The 21903-nt window shown below is 51.4% G+C and overlaps 1 protein-coding gene across 1 annotated transcript in view; it reads left to right on the forward strand.

Annotated features, from left to right (window-relative positions):
- The window catches only part of GRIK3 (glutamate receptor, ionotropic, kainate 3), a 101443-nt gene that overhangs the window by 19129 nt on the left and 60411 nt on the right, over positions 1-21903 (forward strand). The window contains exons 3-6 of the mRNA XM_008589238.1: positions 5972-6153; positions 9129-9182; positions 17714-17887; positions 18425-18568. Of these exons, the coding sequence (XP_008587460.1) occupies positions 5972-6153; positions 9129-9182; positions 17714-17887; positions 18425-18568 (554 nt within the window). The remainder of the gene's footprint in view (positions 1-5971; positions 6154-9128; positions 9183-17713; positions 17888-18424; positions 18569-21903) is intronic.

Raw genomic sequence — 21903 nt, forward strand, 5'->3', positions numbered from 1 at the left:
GAGCGAGGTGCGGGCGCAACACCAAGGGTTGCGATCCTGTTGCTGGTCCCGGTCCGGTACGGGCGCGACACATCGGGTTGCGATCCGTTGCCGGTCACGAAAAAAGACAAAAAAAGGAAAAAAAAAAAAAAGAAAAGAAAGTTATTTATCTGACTCGGGATTCTACGAGCATCTATTGAGTTCCTGCTATGCCCAAAGCACCAGCCAGAAGATCCCTGTGAGCAGAGCCCCCCACCCCTGCTTACTGCCCCCAGCACAAGTTCTCTGCCATTGAAGGGCACTCCTGCCTGGCCCTAAGTCCCCTCCAGTGTTTCTGCAGCACTGGAGTTAGCTGTCTTAATGTACCACTATGAATTATTGTCTATGAGCCTGTTTCTGCTTCTAGACCATGAGTTTTCTGTGCCTCTAGGATTTAGCACAGGGCCTGGTACAATGTAGATGTTTTTAAATGTTGGTTGAACTGAATTGAATTGGACTGGATTGAACCGAATTGATAATCAAGTTAAATTAAACTCTTATTAAATATTGCAGGAAAGAATGTGAGGGTAAAGAAATGAAGATGTTGTTATTCTGTCTTCTTTTGAGAAGTTAATCACATTATAGGGGAGTGGGCACCCACCCAGAGGTCCGTGGTCATTCCAGGCCACCGGAGCTAAGAATCAAGGGATATGTGCATACAGTCAGAGCTAGAGGCCTCAGGGAGTAGAAGCTGTGTGGCCCCGGTTAGTCTAAGCTGAGTTACCAGGGAAAGAGAGATGTGAGCTGGGCCTTAAGGGTGGATGGACAAGGGAGAGGGGTCATGAAGGCGTCATGGGTGGGGGAACAATGTGAACAGAAATGAGGAGGGGGGCTTGGCAGGGTAGTCTTATCCAAGTGTGGAGGGTGGGAGGGAAGAGTGAGATAAACAGGGCGTACCCGGCTGTGCAAGATGTCCAGCCTCAGAGTTCAGACTCTGTCGTATAAGCAACCAAGGACTGTTGAGTGTTGATGAGAGAAGGAGTGGAATAACAAAGCAGAGTGTCAGAAGGTGGCTGTGAGAGCAGCGCAGGGAGGATTGGAAGGACAGCCTGCAGCAAGAAGACTGAAGGGGGGTGTTGGTCCAGGCAGGAACAAAGGAAGGCTGCATTTGGGGGTTGCTTGGAGGAGAACGTGGGGCGAGAATGGAAGAGAAGAAATGGATGTGAGCAAGGCGATGTGTAAAATACGCAACTGGAGTGTCATGAGTGTGAGCTGTCAGAACACGCACTGGCATTAACCACTGCCCAGCAGTGCCAGGGCCTCCAGCCTGGATGGGGTGGTGGGGGAGGCTTCGCAGAGGAAGAAAATGATGGATGCCTTATGAGTGCAACTGCTCAGAGCTGGTGCTGAGGTATGTAATGTCCCTTGATTGTTAGCTCTGGTGGCCTGGAATGACCAGGGACCTCTGGGTGGGCACCCGCTCCCCTATAATATGATTAACTTCTCAAAAGAAGACAGGATAACAACATCTTTATTTCTTCACGCTCACCAGTGCTCAACACACTCTTTCCTGCAATATTTAATTAGAGTTTAATTCAACTTGATTTCTAATTTGATTCAATTCAGTTCAACAAATATTTAAAAACATAGGGGAGTCCATGGGGGAGAGCATGTTTGGTCAAGAAGACAATTGGTACGAGGGATTCAGGGTTGGCATCAGTCCAACAATGATGTGACTGTGATGATGAACAGTGGGTAGCAGGAGGTGTGCTCCCAGAATCAGGATACGTCAAAGGGCAGGACAACCTGTGGGTCATGAAGCCCATGCAATGGGAAGTACTTCGTAGCAGTCTCCCTGGCCGTGTTTACTTTGGGAGTCGTGTCTGGTGGGATGTTTCGTCTGTGAGTAACAGACAGCAAACTCAAACTGACTCGATCAAGCCACTTAGTTATCTCACTGACAAGAGGTCTGAAGGTGGGCCTTTCTGGGCTGGTTTAGCAGCTCGACAAAGTCAGGGTGCTGTGTGATATCACCACAGCCCTCTTGGCTGTCCCCTCACAGGTGCAATAGAGTTGCTGCAGTTCCTCACGAGATGACACCCAAGCAGGAAAAAAGAAGGTAAAAGACAAAGAGAATTTTCTTAATGTGACTCATGCCTCTTATCAGGGAGGAAAATTTGTCTCGGAACCTTCTAGAAGACAGTCCTGTATAGTTCACTGGGTTCGTGCCTACTACTGTAGACACTATCAAATGGGAATGGGATCACCGTTGATTGGCTCCTGCCAATTATGAGTCATTTCTTGGGACTGACACATTGCCACCCAAACAAAATCATGGTTCTTTTAGCATGCTAGGGGGAGGTGCATTTGTCATCTCTTTCTACAATAATGCTGTGTTATAACAAACCACCCCCAAAATCCAGTGGCTTAAAATAAGCATTTGCTTAGCTCACAAATCTGCAGGGTCAGCAATTGACTGAGCTTGGCTAGGTGGTTTGTCCGGTCTCAGCTAGATCAGCCTGGGGGTCAGCTGGCTGTTGGTTAATCTAGGCTGACCTTGACTGGGGCGGGGGGTCGGGGGGAACAGGCTTTCCTCCACACGTCTGTCATCCTCCAGCAAGCCCAAGCATGTGGTCATGACAACGGCAGAGGCACCAGAGAACAACCCAGTGTGTAGTCATTTCCAGCATCTGCCTGCAGCATGTCTGCTAAGATGCCACTGGCCACAGCAAGTCACATGGCTGAGCCCAGTTGGAGAGCACTGCAAAGTTTCATGGCAAAGAGTATGGATATAGGGAGGCATGAAGAACTGGGGCCATCTGCCTCTGGGGGAATGGCTGTCTAGGAGGCAGCCTATGCTTGCCCTGCGAGGTTTGCCGCAGCTCTAGCTTCCTGACCTGAATTGTTACAGACAAACTGATATCAAGGCTGAAAGGAAGGGGTTTAGAAAAACCTGGAGTAGAGAAAAGGACCCCAGCCCAAGAGTCAAAAGATTGGGTCTCAATTTTGATCCCATTGCTAGCATGCTGCAAAAGTGTGGGAAGGTCACTTAACCTCTCTGGTTCTCAGTTTCTATCTCTGTAGCACTGGAATAAAAACCCCTATTCTAAATGCCTTCTAGGATTGGGAGATGGTTAAATAGGGTAATGAATGCAGAAGTGCTCTGTAAGGGAAAAGCATGATTCCAACAACCATGATTCACTGCAGATATTTTAAGAGATTGATTAGGGAAGCAGCCAGGAAGGAAAGCTAAGCTCAGGCAAACAAAGAGAACCTAGTTCTCTGCTGGGGTGGGCCGAGAGGAGCCTCTGGCCTACTCTGGGAACACACTGATGGGAAGCAGGGCTGACATTTGCCACTGGAGAATGTGGCTCACCATGCATTACATGGGGCGATGTGCTTGGCTGACAAGAAGGCCCTAGTGGCCTCTGCTCCATCATCCAGCCTGTCCCTGCCCTCATGTCCTAGGTCCCCAAAGCCCACATGCCTGCTGATGCTGTGCATGAGTCTGAAAAACAAGCAGGTGGGAGCAAACAATGTACTGTGGGCTTCATGGGGTAACAGGTGTGAAAGGGCCGGGTCCTTCATCCAAACCAAGAATTTCTAGGACAAGTTGCGAGGGGGACAGGCTTGGGTGTGTTTGGGTGTAGCTTGTAGCCTCTCCCTCTTTTGTTAAAGTCAACTGATATCCTCTTCCTCCTCCCCATCAAGTCTGGTGTTAGAAGGCACTGGGGTCCCTGTTTGATCCAGACCATTCTAGGACTTCAGAGCTCTCTCCAAACCCATGCACCTGAGTCTGAGACTTTCCAGTAGGCTGGGGATTCCTGGTGCCCACAGCCATGGCAAAGCTTATTTGGGAGCTCTTTGGGGGCCTTAGGTTACAGGGATGTGTCTCTGTCCTCCCCAGCAGAGTGGAGTGACGGACACCAATCAGACTGCTTTCCTGACATCCATCTCTCAAGAATGGGAGTGAGAGCTCAACAGTCCCAGGCATGTGTACCAGAGATTATTTTGAAAACTAGGCTCTCTGTTGAAAGGCTTCTGAAGAGGGCTGGGGATAGGAGAAGGAGGCTTTTGCCAGATAGGGGACACTGTGACACTGTGACAGTTGATTGCAAACTTTCACTTAGTGCACAGTAACTTAAGCAAAAAAAAAAAAAGGCTGGGGGATTGTTGGCTGCCTTTACTGGAAAGTTCAAGGGTGATTTAGCTTCAGGTCCTGTTTGAACCAGAGGCGCAAATGAGTATCATCAGGACTTATTTTCTATTTGTCCTCTCTGACTTCTGCCCTGTCAGAATCCTTTTCAAGTTCTATTGGTGACCTGCACAGGAGAAGACGAGAGGAAAACTTATATCCTCTCTATTTGAAGTTGAATGGAAAAGGGGGTGTTTCTTACAAGTTGTTCTAGCATAATTTCTGGGAGTCACTCTGATAGAACCAACTATGTCACAATCTCTCTCTAAGTCAATACCTCTTCATGTGGGTTGTACTGATGCTCCAGGCTGGGGCCACATGCTTGGCCCTAGAGCTGGGCATGGATTCCTCCTGAGTCACCTAAACTGAGGGTGGAGGAGGAGTTGTTCCCCAAAGGAAAATCGGAGCACTGTTAGTGAAGGGATGGAATATGCCTGTGTGAACGATGCAGCCAGGATGCAGATACTGAGCTCTGAGTGTGGGCAAGGGGCCAAGCATGTGGGAGGGGACAGCCTGTTGGGACCTGGCCCTGTGTTGGCTCAGCCCCTCCCTCTGGTGGGGTGCGGGGTAGGGTACAGAAGCAGGCTTGCTCCCAGGCTATGCAGAAAGGAGTCAGCAAGAATGGACCTTGGAATTGGGACAGAAATGGACTTAATTAGACCTAAGCAAGCCATTTGTCTCCAGGAAGTGACATTCAGTTTTCCCTGGAAGTCCCCAGATTAAGTGGTTTTACAAAATGCCAAGGTGGAGGATAGATTTTTTACTGTGGGGAGGAAAAAACAGTAAGTCAATTCAATTACAGAAGTTTTTGTTGAGTACTACCTAATTGCCAGGCCCTGTGCTAGGGGTTATGGGGACCCAGCCCCAAATATGAAAGTGCTTGTGGCTGGATAAGGGAAGTGAGGTGGGGCCAGAGGAGACTCATGCTGGGGAGGAGGGGGATCTTTTCTGAACAGAGCAATAGAGGAAGGCTTCATGGGAGAGGTGGCTGCATTAAATCTGGAAGAATGGGTAGGGTTTACCAAGACAGCTTGTCCTGGGGGAAAGGGGCACAAATACCACCCGGCCTTACCTAGTCCAACAGTTGGTACAGGTTAGTGCAATTGAGGCTGGAGGCACCTCTTGTGACCACATCCTGGAAGCAGCTTTGCTGGAGATGTTTAGGCAAATTATGTCCCATGCATCACATGTGGCGGTGGAGGTGGGTGCAGAATAAGAAGGGTGGCCTGCGATTCAGGCTCTGTAAGTCTCTACACCCATTCTGGGATAGAGAGGAGTAGGTGGGCTTGGTCAGTGGGAATTTGCTGTCTGTGCCTGCTTTTGAATCTATGTGTGTATACATGTCTCTGTGCACAGGCCTTTATCTAAATATGCACATATATATTTATAAGCCCAAGTGTATGCCCTATCCATATCAACATGCGCATGTGTGCACCTATGTGTTCTTATGTGCACACACATCTACACTCAGATCTTTGTGTATGGGGAGCAGGTACAGGTGTGTGCATGTCTGTGCTTGGGTGTCTTTATGCCTGTCTCTGGACACATGTGGCCATGTCCATGTACATATCTCCATGGGCCATGTGTCTGTGTCCATCGTGGAGCAGGTACAGGTGTGTGCATGTCTGTGCTTGGGTGTCTTTATGCCTTTCTCTGGACACATGTGGCCATGTCCATGTACATATCTCCATGGGCCATGTGTCTGTGTCCATGTGTTTCTGCAGACCTGTGGCCACAGGCACACGCTTCTGAGCAGATGCCTGCAGCTATGTATACATTCATGTACACGTGTGTCTTTTGTGCCCTGTGTCCCCTCAGGGCTCATCCGGCTGCAGGAACTCATCATGGCCCCATCGAGATACAACATCCGCCTGAAGATCCGCCAGCTCCCTATCGACTCTGATGACTCGCGCCCCCTGCTCAAGGAGATGAAGCGAGGCCGGGAATTCCGCATTATCTTCGACTGCAGCCACACCATGGCAGCTCAGATCCTCAAGCAGGTGGCTGAGCACAGGCCAGCGGGAGGGAGGGTTAGGGTCTGCCTGCCACTTCTCCCTCCTCCCCTTTCCCAAATACAGGTAGGATGTTGCCAGATCTAAGTTTGACACCTAGCTATGCCTTTTTCCTGCTCTGTGACCTTAGGTGGTCACTTTGTCCATCTGAGCCTCAGTTTCACCAGCAGGAAAATGGACACAGTTGTCTTTCCACTCTGAATCAGTGTGACAAAAGATGATCAGCACACAGAAAGTGCTGAGTAAATGCTAGTTTCATTTGCACCTCTGTGCTGGTGGGAGGCAGGGGCTTCCGAGGGATGCCCGGAGCCACACAGGAGCAGAACACTTCCAGAAGCACAGAGCAGCCTTGGATTCTCAAGAACAGCTCCCAGAATGCCTCGCTGCCTCTTCCAGTGACTAATTCCCCGTAGCCCCCGGCACCTGGTGTTACTCTCCTATTACTGGGAAGTTTATCGAGGTTCCTCGTACCATCTGCTCAGCCCTACAGTGATGGTGGGGGCGGAGAATGGCTCTCAGTCCTGGAATGGCCTCCGTTGCCGAACACAGCTCAGCGTGGCATGCTGGGGACCAGAGCCAAGCTCTGCCAGCCACCGAAGAAAATAAACAGCAAAATTGCCTGCAATCCCCTCCAAAGGTGTCACAACTGAAACCAAAAACACTCTGATTTGGGGCAGAGCTTTGTGTGAAAGGCAATTATGTCCTTCCATAAAGCATCCCTGCTGATTGGAGGAGGCATTCTGTGGGCTTTGACACATGACCTGGTGAGGTCCAGGTGTCCAGCAGGGAACACACCCAGTAGGGGATACAGGGCGAGAGGTGCTGAGCAGGGGCCAGGGGTGTTCTGAGGGGCTCAAGTCCCTCCCTCCGGTTGGGCCCCACGAGGAGTGCCCAAGCTAAATGACAGCCTCTATCTTCTGTCCCCACAAAGGAAGCTGCTCCACACAGCAGTTAACAGGCTCATTTGAGAGTCCGAGTCCTGCTTCTGCCCTTCCGTGTTGTGTGCCCTACAGCAAGTGGCCCTGGGGTCATTCCCCTCCTCTGTAGATGGGGTTAACAATCTCCTCCTCATACAGGAGTGGAGGCTTCAATGAGATGAGAAAGCAAAGAGTTTATCCCAGTGCCCGGCACGCAGTCGACACATGGACATGAGGCATCATTAAAGCTGCTGTCAAGGAAACACACGCTCCCCAGAAATCCCTTAAACCTCATCCTCCTGGTGACCTGTGCCACGTGCTAACCCTTCTCTTCCCAGCATGTGTGACACAATAATAGTGACGATCATAACTTTGGTGCCAGGTACATGTAGCTCCTCATTTACTACCATTCTGGGAAATAGGGATAATTATCATGACCAATTTACAGGTGAGGAAACTGAGGCTCAAGGGAAAAGTAACAGGCCCAAGGTCCTCCAGCTAGGGAGCTGGAATTTTCTCCCTGATCTGTCTGACTTGAAAACTTCTAGAATTAAAAATGAAGATTCCGTGCTTTCAATGAGATGAGAAAGCAAAGAGTTTATCCCAGTGCCCGGCACGCAGTCAACACATGGACATGAGGCATCATTAAAGCTGCTGTCAAGGAAACACACGCTCCCCAAAAATCCCTTAAACCTCATCCTCCTGGTGACCTGTGCCACGTGCTAACCCTTCTCTTCCCAGCATGTGTGACACAATAATAGTGACGATCATAACTTTGGTGCCAGGTACATGTAGCTCCTCATTTACTACCATTCTGGGAAATAGGGATAATTATCATGACCAATTTACAGGTGAGGAAACTGAGGCTCAAGGGAAAAGTAACAGGCCCAAGGTCCTCCAGCTAGGGAGCTGGAATTTTCTCCCTGATCTGTCTGACTTGAAAACTTCTAGAATTAAAAATGAAGATTCCGTGCTTTGCTAAACATGAAAGTAAACAAAGCTAAGCCTGCCTGCTTACTGCAGGACTTCTCTGAGCCCTCATTATCATGACCAATTTACAGGTGAGGAAACTGAGGCTCAAGGGAAAAGTAACAGGCCCAAGGTCCTCCAGCTAGGGAGCTGGAATTTTCTCCCCGATCTGTCTGACTTGAAAACTTCTAGAATTAAAAATGAAGATTCCGTGCTTGGCTAAACATGAAAGTAAACAAAGCTAAGCCTGCCTGCTTACTGCAGGACTTCTCTGAGCCCTTACGGTGCCGATGTGGGCTGTGAATCTCCGAGAGTGGGAGAAATGAGCAGCATTTTCAAAGTGTGCTTGACCCGGTGACATTTTTCCCCCAGAGCACTTCGTGGGCCCAGCACTCTGAGGAACTCCCTAGAAAATGCATTATAGTCATTAGTATTATAGATTATAGGCTTCTAATAAAATACATAAAATATATATAATGTAGGCTGCATGATGGTTTATAATAATTCCACAGCAGCCATGAGGCCTGCTTTGTGATTAGCCAGGACCCGGGAAGCAGGCTGTCTCAGCCCTTCTGGGGGAGGGTCAGACTGAGGACAGACCCTCTTCCCTCCTCCTCGGGCCTGGCTGGGTTTGGGGGCAGGGGAAGCACGCTCTCTGGAGCCAGGACGTGAGCTCAGCTGAGTGGAGTCCAGGGCACTTGAGAAATGGCAGTCTTGGCTGATTCCATCAGCATGTCTCTAGGTGTAGCAGGCCCTGAGATGCTTACTAAAAAGACAGACAAGTGGACCCAGCCAGCCCTGCAGAATTTGGAATCTTTGGAGACTATGTCCCAAAAATCTGCATTTTAACCTGTCCCAAGTGATCCTGCTGCACACTCCAGTGCAAACTCCACTGCTGTCTGCCAGTCTGTCATTGCCACTGTTTGGAGGTGGTCTCAGAGAACACCCCATTCCAAACAGCCAGCCTTCCCCAACCCATGGCCAGTCCTGGCCTGTACCCATCCTCACCCCTGGGTGGGGGAGTGGTGGTGGTGATCGGGTCTTCCCTGCCGTTGCTAACATTCTGCTTTCCCGCAGGCCATGGCCATGGGCATGATGACCGAGTACTACCATTTCATCTTCACCACTCTGGTAACGTACCCCTGGGCCCTAGCATGGGGAGGGGGTGGGCCCCGTTGGAGCAAGGTCAGTGTGGCCCAGCCTGGGGACAATTGCTGCAGCTAGAGGAGATCTAGGCTGCACTTGCTTCCTAAGGCCATAGGTGTGGCCCCAGGTGAGATGTCCTTGTGGCCCGCCCACTTTTGAGAGATGACATCACGTTATGATTAAGGATGTGAACTCTGGAGCCCGTGTGAACACAAGTTCTTCTGCTTACTGGTTGTAGGACCTTGAGAAAGTCTTTTAACCCCCCTGCCCCAGTTTCTTCATCTGCAAAATGGGCTTCTTCCTCCTAGGTTTTTGTGAGGACTAAATGAGTTCATAGGGCGAAATGCTGAGAGCAGAGCCGGGTGCATGCAGAGCTGTGGGAGTATTAGCTGGTGTCACTGTTACCACCCTTGGATCCTAGCCCACGCTTCCCCACGCCTGTCTCCAGCCTCACACAACAGCAGGATTTGCTGCTTTGGATTTCTTCAATATCCGTGCTGAAGTCTGCCCACTCACTGTCGGCCGGGCCAGCCCACCTGCAGGCTCCAGATGGGTCCTGTCCAAATTCTGAGAACATTTAGGGCCATTTAAACCCATTAGGATAATTAATTGTGGCCTGAGATCAGCAGAATAAAGAGATCCCTGTGCCAGAGGGGCACCAAGACTGAGCCACCCTGCTGGGGAGCCAGATACCCTCAGACCTCACTGGGGCCCTGGGAGGACTATTCCACCCATCTGTATCTGGGGCAAGTGACAGGATCGCTAACCATCCTCTCGCTGAAACAAGCCTCCCGCAGTCTGTGTCGCCCCGCTGCTGCGGCCCTGCAGGCCTCTAACTGTTTGCATTTGTTTATCCAGTTCCCAGTTGATATTCCTTACCCAGCGCCTGTGCTGAGTGTCGCAAGATGGCTAGGGCTGAGGCCTTCGTATTTGTGTCTGGAGCTGATACAGCAGGCTTGTGCCATCGCAGGCCAGGACAGACAGCCGTGGGCATGGCACACAGAGATCCTAGGTGCTGAGGGCCTGGTGCGAGGTGGGAAGTTTGAGGCAGGCTTTACAGAAAAGCAGATGCTTGAACTGGGCCTCAGAGGGTCAGTAGGAGTTCAGCAAGGGAGAGAGGAAGGGTATTCCACATAGAGGGAGCAGCATAAGCAAAGGCTGAGAGGCAGGTCAGCTCTTCAGTGGTCTGCTGGAGCTGGCTCTCTCCAGTGTGCGAGAGCCGATTGTGCGAGAGCCGATTATGCTCATCTCCCAAATCTACATCCCACTGGCACCTTGAAATCAGCTGTAGTGGGAGCACCTACACCACAGAAGCTGGCAAATGCTACGGATAAGGGTCCCTCCCCACCGAGAGCAGGTTACTTAGCATTTACCCTCCCTATACCCCATGCCCACTGCACCCTGTCCTCATGGCAGTGATCAGGGGTCCCCCTGCACATTCTCCTGATCCAGGGCTCAGACCTGCCAGGAGCCATGCTGTGAGAAAGGGGGCCTGGAAGCTGGTGACTGAGACCAGGCGACTTCTCCCCCAAGACCCTTCCAGATTTCTGCCCACCCAAATAGCTTCTCCCTGCCATTCTGTATCCTGGAAAGTCATAGGAGGCTTTGGATGAGGCCACCAGATCCCTGATATTCTACCTCTATCCAAAGCTGGGAGCAGGCAGAGGACCAAGACTGGGAAGGTGGGGTGGGGCACATTCCAAGGGCCCTAGGCAGCCCTCCCCATCCCAGCCTGGGCTCCAAAAGGGCTGAGACCAACTTCTGGGCCCTGGCAGTCGCAGCCAGCTCTGCATCAGCCACTCAGCACATTCTTCGTAAACTTCCATCCCACTGGCTCACTTCCCTAAGTCTCTGGCACTCTGGGTTGCTATGACAAAGCCCTGGAGTCCATCATAGGAAACACTGTGGGAGCAGGCAGATCTTCCAGGACTGCTGGGGGTCCGCCTACAGACTGTGCCCATCCGCCCTCCACGCTGCTTTCCAGCACAGCGGGACAGAGCAGGCCCGGGAGGCAGGCAGATATGGATGGGAGTCTCTGTTCCACCAACCACGTCTTAGCTATGCACATGGGGGACATACTTAAGCTCCCTGGGCCTCAGTTTCCTTGTCTATAAAACAGGAATAAGTATGTTGTGATGCTTCTGGGTCCCAGAACCCTCATTTGGTCTCTCTTGGTTGTAAGGAGCAAAATTCACTTAAGTAACCTCAAGTCATTAGAGATGTCTAAAATGAACCACCAGGCCATGGGCAGGTATGGAGGGTGGTTCTGGATCCAGAGCAGTTCTGGACACCACCGGGATTGACTCAGCCAGACTGCTCCATCCCCCCTTTCCCCGTTGCCCCTCCCCTGCTCTTGGCTTCTGCTCCTTCCTTGAGATCTGGAGACTTCAGCGCATCACAGTTACCTGGGCATGTCACATTGCATCCGACCATCCATCTGTCTTCTGCTCCTTCTCACCACCTCTTTCTCTGGGTATTACCAGATCAAATCACTGACTGCCTGAGCACTGGCCAGAGTTTCTCAACAGGGCACTCGACGCATTTGGGCTGGACAATTCCTCATTCCAGAATGTCCTGCCCAGCATACCATGTTTATCATCCATGATCCCCATTCACTAATTTCCAGTCTTGGTGACAAATAAACGAATGGTCACCACATTTCTAAATGCTCCCAGGGTCGGAGCTGGGTCATCGGCCAGATTATAGAAACCACCCGTGGGACAGGTGCCCACTCCTTGGCCAATCAGCTGTGGTCTGGCCATAGAAGGGACCACATTTCTAAATGCTCCCAGGGTCGGAGCTGGGTCATCGGCCAGATTATAGGAACCACCCGTGGGACAGGTGCCCACTCCTTGGCCAATCAGCTGTGGTCTGGCCATAGAAGGGGGCACAGAATGGGCTCACAGAATGCAAGACCGAGCCACGAAGCAGAAGGGCTTGGGACATGGGAAGTTTCCTTTAGAATCGGGTGTGGTTAGGGCAGGAACAAAATCCACAGATCTCGTTCTCACCTGAAGATTGCTCCCCTCGCCCACGTTGTCCACACAGGGCCTGGGATTAAACCCGCTTTGGGCCTTGTTTGCAGTCCCAGCTCTAAATATTCAATTTAAAGCATCTCTGCCTGGCTCAAGCCCTCATTCCAAGGCCATACAGGGTGCCCCTCAGGGAGCTGGTAGAACAGCAGGGCCTGAAGCTTTAGACCTTCTGCCCTGTGGCCTGACCTGTCTTCCAGGGCGAGACTCTGGAGAAGGCACCACCCCTGTGATCCCAGTGCCCTCCACATTAATGCCATTGCCCACAGGGGTCAAGGTCGGGAGTCTCAGAGAAAGGATCTTAGTGCCCAGGACCCTCCTCTAGCCCCAGGCAGTGTCCATATCCTTTACTTTTCATTTCTTTAATTCAATCATTCATTTATGTATTTATCCAGGAGCCACATACAAATGTTCTCTAAGGTCTCAGGCACGAGCTAGGCACTGGGATGGGAGGGGTGTGCAAAGATGGATCTGACACATAAGCTGGTAGGCTTCCTTCATGTATGTAAGGATCAGGGACTGTGCCCAAATACTGCCTGGCACATGGTAGTTTCTCATTAGTGCCTGGATAGATGGATGACTGCAATACAAAGTAGAAAGTAGTCAGTGAAATTATCAACACATCATTATAGCAGCCGTCAGTTAAGACCACAGACCCTGGTGCCAGTCTGCCTGACTTAGAATTGAGTCTGTTCCACTTCCTTGGGCAAGCTCCTTAACCCCTCTGTGCCTCATTTTCCCTTCTATAAAATGGTGACCATAGCCGTGCTACCTCATAGGACTGTGACGATGAGTAACTAATACATTGAGATTGGTAAACTGCTTAGAACAATGCTTGGCACTTATTAGTATGTAAGAGTTTAAATAAACTAATTAAATAACTCCTGCTCCTATTTTCTGTGTGGCTTGGCATACCTCATTTCATCCAGAATTCAAAACAACTCTCCAAGGCAGGTATGAGTCTCCCAGTTTTATTGAAAAGTGGAAACTGAGGCTCAGAGAGGTCACTCAGCAAGAAAAGGGCAGAGCAAGGATTTTTCCCAGCTGGGAGCCGTCCAGCTCCAAAGCCCTCTACTGAAACCTGTCATGTTGAAAGTCCACATGAAGTGTTCCCCGGCCCCCTCTGGCTGGCTTGGATCCCATACGATGCCTGGCCATGATGGTCCAGGCATGGTGATTGATACTAACGGGGAGAACAGAGCCTCTGCCAGTAGCACCCACTCTTTTCTGGTTCCAAAGCCCTCTCTGCATTGGCTGGTTTTCCTCTTCATCGCTTCCAGGCCATCAGGGTAGAGTTTGTGCTCCCCACTGCCCAATGGGGAAACCTGGCCTCAGGGAGGTTGCATGACTGGCCTGAAGCCTCACAGCAGATCAGTGATAGAGGCATCGGCTCCTGACTGCTGGTCTTGCCATGGCTGTTCCAGCCCACTGCCCTTCCTCCCCACACCCCTCTGAGTGTCAGGAAGAGTGGACCCTTCCAGGGAGGTGTTGCTCCTGTCATGCAAACAGTTCTGCAATGGGGTCTACCAGGGAATCTCCTAGCACCCCCACATGTCAGGGCATCAGCTGCGTCCCCCTGGGTCCTCTCCCCCAGCCCACGTCCTGCTTCCAGCTTCAGGAGCCTCCTTCTAGCCCTTTTGGCTTCAGACTCTACCTTGTGATTCTCTCTCTTTGTGCCCATTGGTCAGTTGTGGCTGTATTCGGGAGGGCAGTGACATTTAGCATCTATCTCCTTCCCTTTAGGAAACCCACGTCACCAACTCCTTGCCTCTAAAGAATTCTCCAAATTTGCTTCTCTCATACAGAAGACATTTTAATTACCCCAGCACCATTATCTGTTCCAGCCAGCTTTGAGCCATTCCCAGATAACCCCGCGTTAATCAGTGCCAGCTGAGCCCCTGCTACATGTCACGTGTAGGTAAAAGCCTGGAGGTGAAAAAAGAATTATAATAAATTAATAGATAAGCAATCACAATTAATGCCACTTTCCGGCAATAACAGTTATATCATGGGAAAGATATTTTCATCTGTCATTCCTTAAGGCGATGTTTTCCAAGCTTCAGCTTCTCCCCATTCAGACCCATGGGGTGCTAATGAATTAGTCTATTATGTTATGCTGAATGTTTCTAAAAGGTCCCTCGTCGATACTGAATTCAGTGTGTCAACATTTGGCATCAAGAATGCAACTTTTTGCCAAGCAACAAGGTTGCATACAGTTCACTGTGTACAGCACTTGGGGTCTCGGCCCAGGGCAGTTTGGACAAAAAATTGGAACTGGACAAAGACCTCTTCACCAGCTTCCCAGTGTCACAGCCCTGACGTCACAAGGATGGAGGCACTCTGTGCTGCAAGTTCTATAATGCTTTGCAGCTAAGCCAGGCTTGGGAGCAACAGGGAGGAAGGTGGCCCCCAGTGCTGCCACCCCATCAAGCCCCTTCACAGGCTGTGGTTGGCTACAGCCACTGTGTAAGTCTCAACAGATCATATGCTGGATCTGGAGACTGGAAAGGCTGGTTTCACCAGCACCTATGCCTCCACCAAAGCCAGAGATGCCACCCTTCCTGCAGAGTCAGATGGGCCTCTGGTCCTAGAGAGGGTAAACTGAGTCATGGATGCCCTAGGCAGGCTAATGCTTTGGCATCTTTCAAGCCTTACATATTAGGGTGGCATTGAATTGAAGAAGAGGCTGAGCCCCATGCCGGGAAGGGTGAGGAGGGCACCCCCTGGGGGCAGAACTCCTTTTCGTGGCCCTGGCAGTTCAGCTCTGGCCCCAAACTTGCATATACCACTCTGCAAAACAAAATTCCTCCGGTTCCCCAGACCCTCTTCATTCAAAGGCAGTTTGGGGAAGGTCTCATTCTTTACCCCAGGCAATTTGCCAAACCACTCCTAACTCCCAGCCCCACAGAGAGCTCCCCCTGAGATGAGGATATGAAACACTAGTCTCTACATTCCAGACTCTTCCCAGAGATGTTTAGGTACCCCAGGGACCTACTTGACTGGCTGGCCCTTCTTTTCACTTTGGGCAACAAGAATATTTGGCTCAGAAACTCATACTCTATAAAAAAAAATCTCCAAAGACAATATTGATGTGTGTCTTGTGTTTAAAAACCACTGGGGCCATAGAGCACAGGGATTTTTTAAATAAGATAGATAATGATGTATTAGTTAGTGTTTAACAACCAGCTCTCTGAATGGGAAAAAAACAAAAACAAAACACAAAAACCCTGACTTGTAATGCTTGCCAGTTTCCATGGTATAAATACTCCCACTATGGCTAATATCAAGCTACCCATGTAATGTCGCTGAAGGCAGAGTTGGAAGAAATGCTAACATTCAGCTCTCACAAGCCCGTGTGAGCCATCAAAACAGACCTGGGTGCAAATTCAGCTCTGCCTTATATGAACTGTTTGACTTCAGGCTAGTCACCTCGCCCTGCCAGCCCTCTTTCCTCACCTATAAAAAGAGAATACTGTTAAATACCTATTTCACGGGGGCTGTGAATGTTAAACAATACACCCCACGTGCAGGGCTGAGCACAGTGCCAACCCTCCACTCCCCACTGAGATTGGGCCCATGTAGACACCCTCTGGCCATCTCAGTGGGAACTCCCCCAGTATGCTGAAGCCTTGCCTCCTGCTCTTCCCCAGTCCCTTCCCCATCCCAAATCCTGGCCTAGAATCAGGTCCATATTTGTTTGGGCAAGGTTGGGACTAGACTTTCTTGCCTGGTCATAAGTCTGCTCCAAACCTCTCTTCTGCTCCCCACACCTTCAGAGAGGAAACCAACACAGTGCATACCAGAAGGAGACCATTTGGGGGTGTAGGAGGAACAGGAGGAGTCGAGCATCAATTAGGAACATCTCAGAGACCAGAGGAAGCCAGCATGCTGTGGAAGATCGCTCTGCTTTATCACTCATTATATTTTCATGAGCCATCGTTGACTTATGGAAGCTGGGGCTGTGGTGAGGCTGGATGTTACTCACGATGGCAGCAGCCATGGAGAGACAAGCACAGCCCAAGTGTTTCCCCAGCACCACTGGAGCGGCTGAGGGGGGTACCCAGGACAGAGGATGGGCTGGGGGCCAGCGTGGAAGGCAGCTCAGTTGGGGGAGAGCATGGAAAAGTACAGACAAGACATGAGGAGGAGCCCAGACAGTGACCTTAAGACAGTTTCCCACGAGTGAAATGGGCCAGTCTAGGTTGTCAAAGTACTCACATGTATTCCAAGGAGTCAAAACCACAAGTCTCGTGCAATGTGGAATGAACACGAGTCAAAGATGTATTCCACCCGCTAACGAGGGAGCCCAGACAGTGACCTTAAGACAGTTTCCCACGAGTGAAATGGGCCAGTCTAGGTTGTCAAAGTACTCACATGTATTCCAAGGAGTCAAAACCACAGGTCTCGTGCAATGTGGAATGAACACGAGTCAAAGATGTATTCCACCCGCTAACGAGGGAGCCGGTAGGGTGGTAAAGCTGGCTCCAGGAGCATTTGAGGAATTGGGTATTTATAGGGATTTGGGGGGATCCTAGCCCAGATTTCGAGGTTACATGCAAAACAGTTTAATGTCCTGCAAGGCAATAAAATCACAACTGTATCTTTTCTACTGAACAAAAATCTACAAGTTACCCAGAATCTGGGCTTTTGGACAGTGGCTCACAGTGAAGTCAAACCCAGGTTAATTCTCCAGGAGAGTTATGTATCCTGGGCAGGCCTGGTAAACAACGTCTCATTGTCATATTGAAAGCACAGGCTTTTCCTTTCACCTTATTTCCAAGTTCTGGGCAGTTTTTAACAGGTTGCAACTCTGCTTTGCTCCTTCCTCTCTACTTCCACCTCCTCCGCTGCCATCTCTCCTCAGCCAAGGGAAGGCTGGCTTCTCCCCCCGCGCCCCCACCTGCCCACCTTGCCCTCAGAGCTGGAGCTGCGGGAGGGGCTAGAGCTGGGCTGCCCCTGTGTTAAGACCCTGTTCTGGACCTTCAGGCAGCACCTGCTCATTGCACCAGGCTGGATGCCACCCGGCCCTGGACAGGCAGGCTGACCGCTGGTCAGGGGCCTCTAGGAGGCAGGGGCTGAGGGGGCTGGCTGGATGAGGGGGTAGCAGTACTCTTGAGTCCTAGGCAGAAAAGACTATGTTTAAATACCCTCTTTTAGGGGATAAAATGCTCCCTTCAACCTCCCTCCTGGTAACTCGGGAGGGTTTTGTCTTTCCAAAGTGGGTCTCCCCCAACAGGGTTATTGAGCTTCTTTGATGTGTGAGGTTGCGCATTTTACGTGAACTGCTCCACTGGGTCCTATAAAGGAGAAATGGTCCCCATTTTGGAGATGAAGGTGCAGGCTGAGGCCCCACAGTTAGCATGAGGGGCCGGTCACCCGGCAAACCTGAGCTCCAAGGCCAGTGCTGCTGGGGCTGCTCCATCGCCGCTGTGGGCGGCCTCTGCAGGGAGTCGCAGCCTCAGGCCACACCCTCTCTCTGTCCAGGATCTCTACGCATTAGACCTGGAGCCCTACCGCTACTCAGGGGTGAACCTGACCGGCTTCCGGATCCTCAATGTGGACAACCCCCACGTCTCAGCCATTGTGGAGAAGTGGTCCATGGAGCGGCTGCAGGCGGCTCCCCGGGCAGAGTCTGGCCTGTTGGATGGAGTGATGATGGTACGGAGTGGGGGTGGCCAGACCCCAGCGGCAGCCCCTGCCTTCCTTCTCCCCTCCCTCCCATCACCCCTCTTCTTAAGGCCCTCCCTGTGTCTCCCAGACCCTAAGCTAGGAGCTGGGGACACAAAGATGGATCAGACACAGTCCCACCGCGAGGGCCCATCTGGGGCGGGTGGTACACGTGTGTGAACACATGGTTACAGGAACAGCAGATGTGAGGGCTGAGGAGGCAGGAAAGAAGAAGTATGATCAGGGCCTCGGTTACAGCACAGGGTGACGGGGTGGGGGTGGGAGGGACTGGCAGGAAAAGGTCTGAGCCGCACAGGGTGGCACTTGGGTGTCTGCAGAGCAGTGGAGTCAGCCAAGCCTGGCCTCTCACCAGGGGCAGGGACAGGGTCACCTCTAGGGCCCCAGGGCCTTTTCCCTCACTGGGACACTGCGTGTCTGTGGCGGGGAAGGGAAAGGAGACCGTAGGGTGGGACGAGGACTCCAGGGGCTCGGGAGCTGCTTTCAGGCTGGCCTGTGCCATCTCTCCAGACCGACGCGGCCTTACTGTACGACGCCGTCCACATCGTGTCTGTGTGCTACCAGCGGGCGCCCCAGATGACCGTGAACTCCCTGCAGTGCCATCGGCACAAGGCCTGGCGCTTTGGCGGCCGCTTCATGAACTTCATCAAGGAGGTGAGTGTCCCCCCACTGCCCCCCACCACGACATCTCTCTGGGGCTGCTGGTGCTCCGAGCAGCAGGGTGGTGGAGGGCCCAGATTTGGGAATCAGACAGAACTGATTTCTTTTTGTTGTTGTTGGAAAATTTTGTTTTATTTTACTTCTTTTTTTATCCAAAATATTTTAACATTTACTTGTACATATTTGTGGGGTACAGTGTGTTGTTTCAATACATGCGTGTATTGCACAGTGATGCACTTAGGGTAGACAGCATGGTTTTGTACCCGTTAGCCCACCCCTTCTCCTCACCCCCCAACCCCGCCTCTGGTAATCATTATTCTACTATCTACTTCTGTGAGAATCACTTTTTTTTAAAGATTCCACACAACAGTGATATCATGTAGTATTTGTCCTTTTCTGCCTGACTTACTTCACTGAACATGATGGTTTCCAGTTCCACCCATGCTGCTGCAAATGATGGGATAGCATTTTTTATAGCTGAGTAGTATTCCACTGTGTATACATACCATGGGTTTTTTATCCATTCATCCACTGATGGACATTTAGGTTGATTCCATCTCTTGGCCATTGTGAATAGTGCTGTGATGAACATGGGAGTGCAGGTGTATTTTTGATATATTGATTTCATTTCCTTTGGGTATATACCCGGTAGTGAGATAGCTGGGTCATAGGGTAGATTTCTTTTCAGACAGAACTGATTTCTAATCCGTATGAACTCAGGCAAGTTGCTTCATATCTCTGAGCCTCAATTTCCTTAGGTGAAAATGGGCTCAAGAGAACAATCTCACAGGGTGCTTGGCATGTGGTAAGTGCTCAGTAGGTGGTCAGTGCTGTCAGCAGGGGGCACATCACAGGCTGTACAGTACAGTAGGTGAGGGTCTTTGCTTCCTGGCTGTGTGCCCTTGGGCAAGCTGGACAACCTTGCTGGGCCTCAGTAGCCTCATCTGTGAGAGGGGGATATGGAGCATGTCCACTCACAGGAATGCCATGAAAATGAAATGAGACACCACGTGGAAAGGGCTTAGTGCAGTGCCTGGGGCAGAGGAGGCACAAGAAATAACCATCAGCCTCACAAACTTGTGAGGACCCTGCTCCCTAGGTGCCATGGCAACTGTGGAGATGCCCCATCCACGGAGCTGATTTCAGAGGAACCAGAGAACATGAAATCTGTCCCGCTGCTGAAGATGACCGTGGAAACACACAATGGCAACTTTTAATTTCAAATGCTTCTCTGTCTGCCATTGTCCTTGTAAGCTGTGGACAGCAGGGTTTATTGTTCCCATTTTATGGGTGGGGAAGCTGAGGCCTGGGCTTTCCTCTTGGCTTCTTCCAACTAGCTGTGTGACTTTGGGTAAGATGATTAACTCCTCGATCCTCAGTTTGGGATAGTAAGAGTGCCTGCCTCAAAGGTTGCTGGGAAGACAGAGTGAACTTTGTGGAAAGCCCCTAGCCCAGGACTTGGGTAGAGTCAGATCCCAGTAAACGGTACACGAGGAAGGCTCTGGAGGATGAGATTTAGACAGGGTTATTCTGGGCCAGAGGGAGTGACCGTGTCCAGGGCAACACCCAGGGCAGCTAGGGGAAGCCCTCTAGGAGGGCTCCGGATAGATGATCTCTTTGTGACACCATGGAGCAGAAACAAGGCAGCTGCCTTGGGAGTTTATTCATTCATTCAACAGCCTTTTGTTGTGGGCTGCTGGGTGCCAGGCACTGAACTGTGCACTGAGGGCCAATGGGGCTAAAAGAGTCGAGCCCCCCCCACACACGGAGCTCACAACCTGGGGGGCGGCAGGCAGTCATCAAGTCATCACATTGATGAGTGCAATGCCACATGCAAAGGAAGGTGGCTCTGTGAGGACAGTTAACAGAGGACCTTGCCAGCTCAGCTTCTCTGAGCTCCCGAGTTCACTATTCCTGCTTCAGGAAGACACCGATGACAGCCCCTCCTGTGTGTTAGGACAATGTTAGAAGGAATGTGGATATGACATAGGCTTTATAGCTGGACACATGCCTTTGAATCTCATCTCTACCCCTTCTCACAGGTTAAGACAAGTTATGGGATACCCTGAGTGTCAGTTTCCTCGCCCGGCAAACACCAGCTCAAGCTCATTGTGAGGGAGCGATTAAGTCCTTGGCTCTCGTTCCCTCACCCCAAGAAGGGACTCCAGTAGCAGATGTTTTCATATAAGAAGTCCGTGACAGTCCCTTTTCACCCAACCCATCAGAACTGCAGAGGACGTCCCATTGTGCGAAGCCCTGAGCAGGCCTGGCTGACTGGGTGACCGTTGGCTTGCACTCAGAGAAGTCTATGACCTGACTCCCCTTTCCTGACACCTCCCTCCTAGGCTGCCATGAACGTCTCGGTGACCTAGACCACAATGCTGCCCTGTCCCTCCTCTGGCTCAGTGGGGAGATTTGGGAGCCTAAGGGACCAGCAAAAGTGGCTTGGAAGCTTAGGCACTTTGTAACTGTGTGACCTTGGGCAAGCTCCTGAACTTTTCTGTGCCCCGGCATCCTTCTGTGTACAATGGAGATCACAGTAGCACGTCTCTCAGAGGGTTGTGCGGGGGTCAAACGGGTTGTGCTGTGTGTGGAGTACTCAGGACAGCGCCTGACTGGGCAGTTTTTAACAGGTTGCAACTCTGCTTTGCTCCTTCCTCTCTACTTCCACCTCCTCCGCTGCCATCTCTCCTCAGCCAAGGGAAGGCTGGCTTCTCCCCCCGCGCCCCCACCTGCCCACCTTGCCCACTTAGGCCCATCAGCCATAGTCTGCCAACCCCTGATCTAGAAGATGGTAGGGCTGTGGAGGCTGAGGCCCAGATTAGCCACATGGCTGGCCCATGGTCCCACAGTGGCCAAGACCAGAACCCGGGCACCCTGCCTGAGTCCAGCACACAGTCTTCCCTTGGACCATTTCCAAGTTGCCTGTCTCCGTATCTGACTGCGTGACAGTAAATCATTTTAAAGACTTGGCATTTCCGAGAGGAGCTGGAAAATACCAGGCCGGAGTTCAGAGCGTGTGAAGCATCTTTCATTTAGCAAGTCCTGAGCACGGGCTAGAGGGGGCGGGCAGGCCGGGAAATGTCACGGGGAGGAGCTGCCAGCGGCTCCCTGCCCTGCCCCTGCCCACCCGCCCATAGATAGGCCACACACCTGCTGGCATTTAATTCCTCTGTAGCTGACAGGGAGAAAGGCTCCCTTCAGAGTACAAGTTTGAAGGCCCCTGCTGTGTTTTTCCCTGGGGGCCAGGAGATAGCCCAAGGGTGTGGGGGCTGCAGAGGAGGGGAAGGTGGAGGGCCTGGGGGAGCCAGCCTGGGGGAAGCTGAGCC

Source organism: Galeopterus variegatus, unplaced genomic scaffold (genome assembly GCF_000696425.1).
Source record: "Galeopterus variegatus unplaced genomic scaffold, G_variegatus-3.0.2 Scaffold5322, whole genome shotgun sequence".
Lineage (NCBI taxonomy): Eukaryota > Metazoa > Chordata > Mammalia > Dermoptera > Cynocephalidae > Galeopterus > Galeopterus variegatus.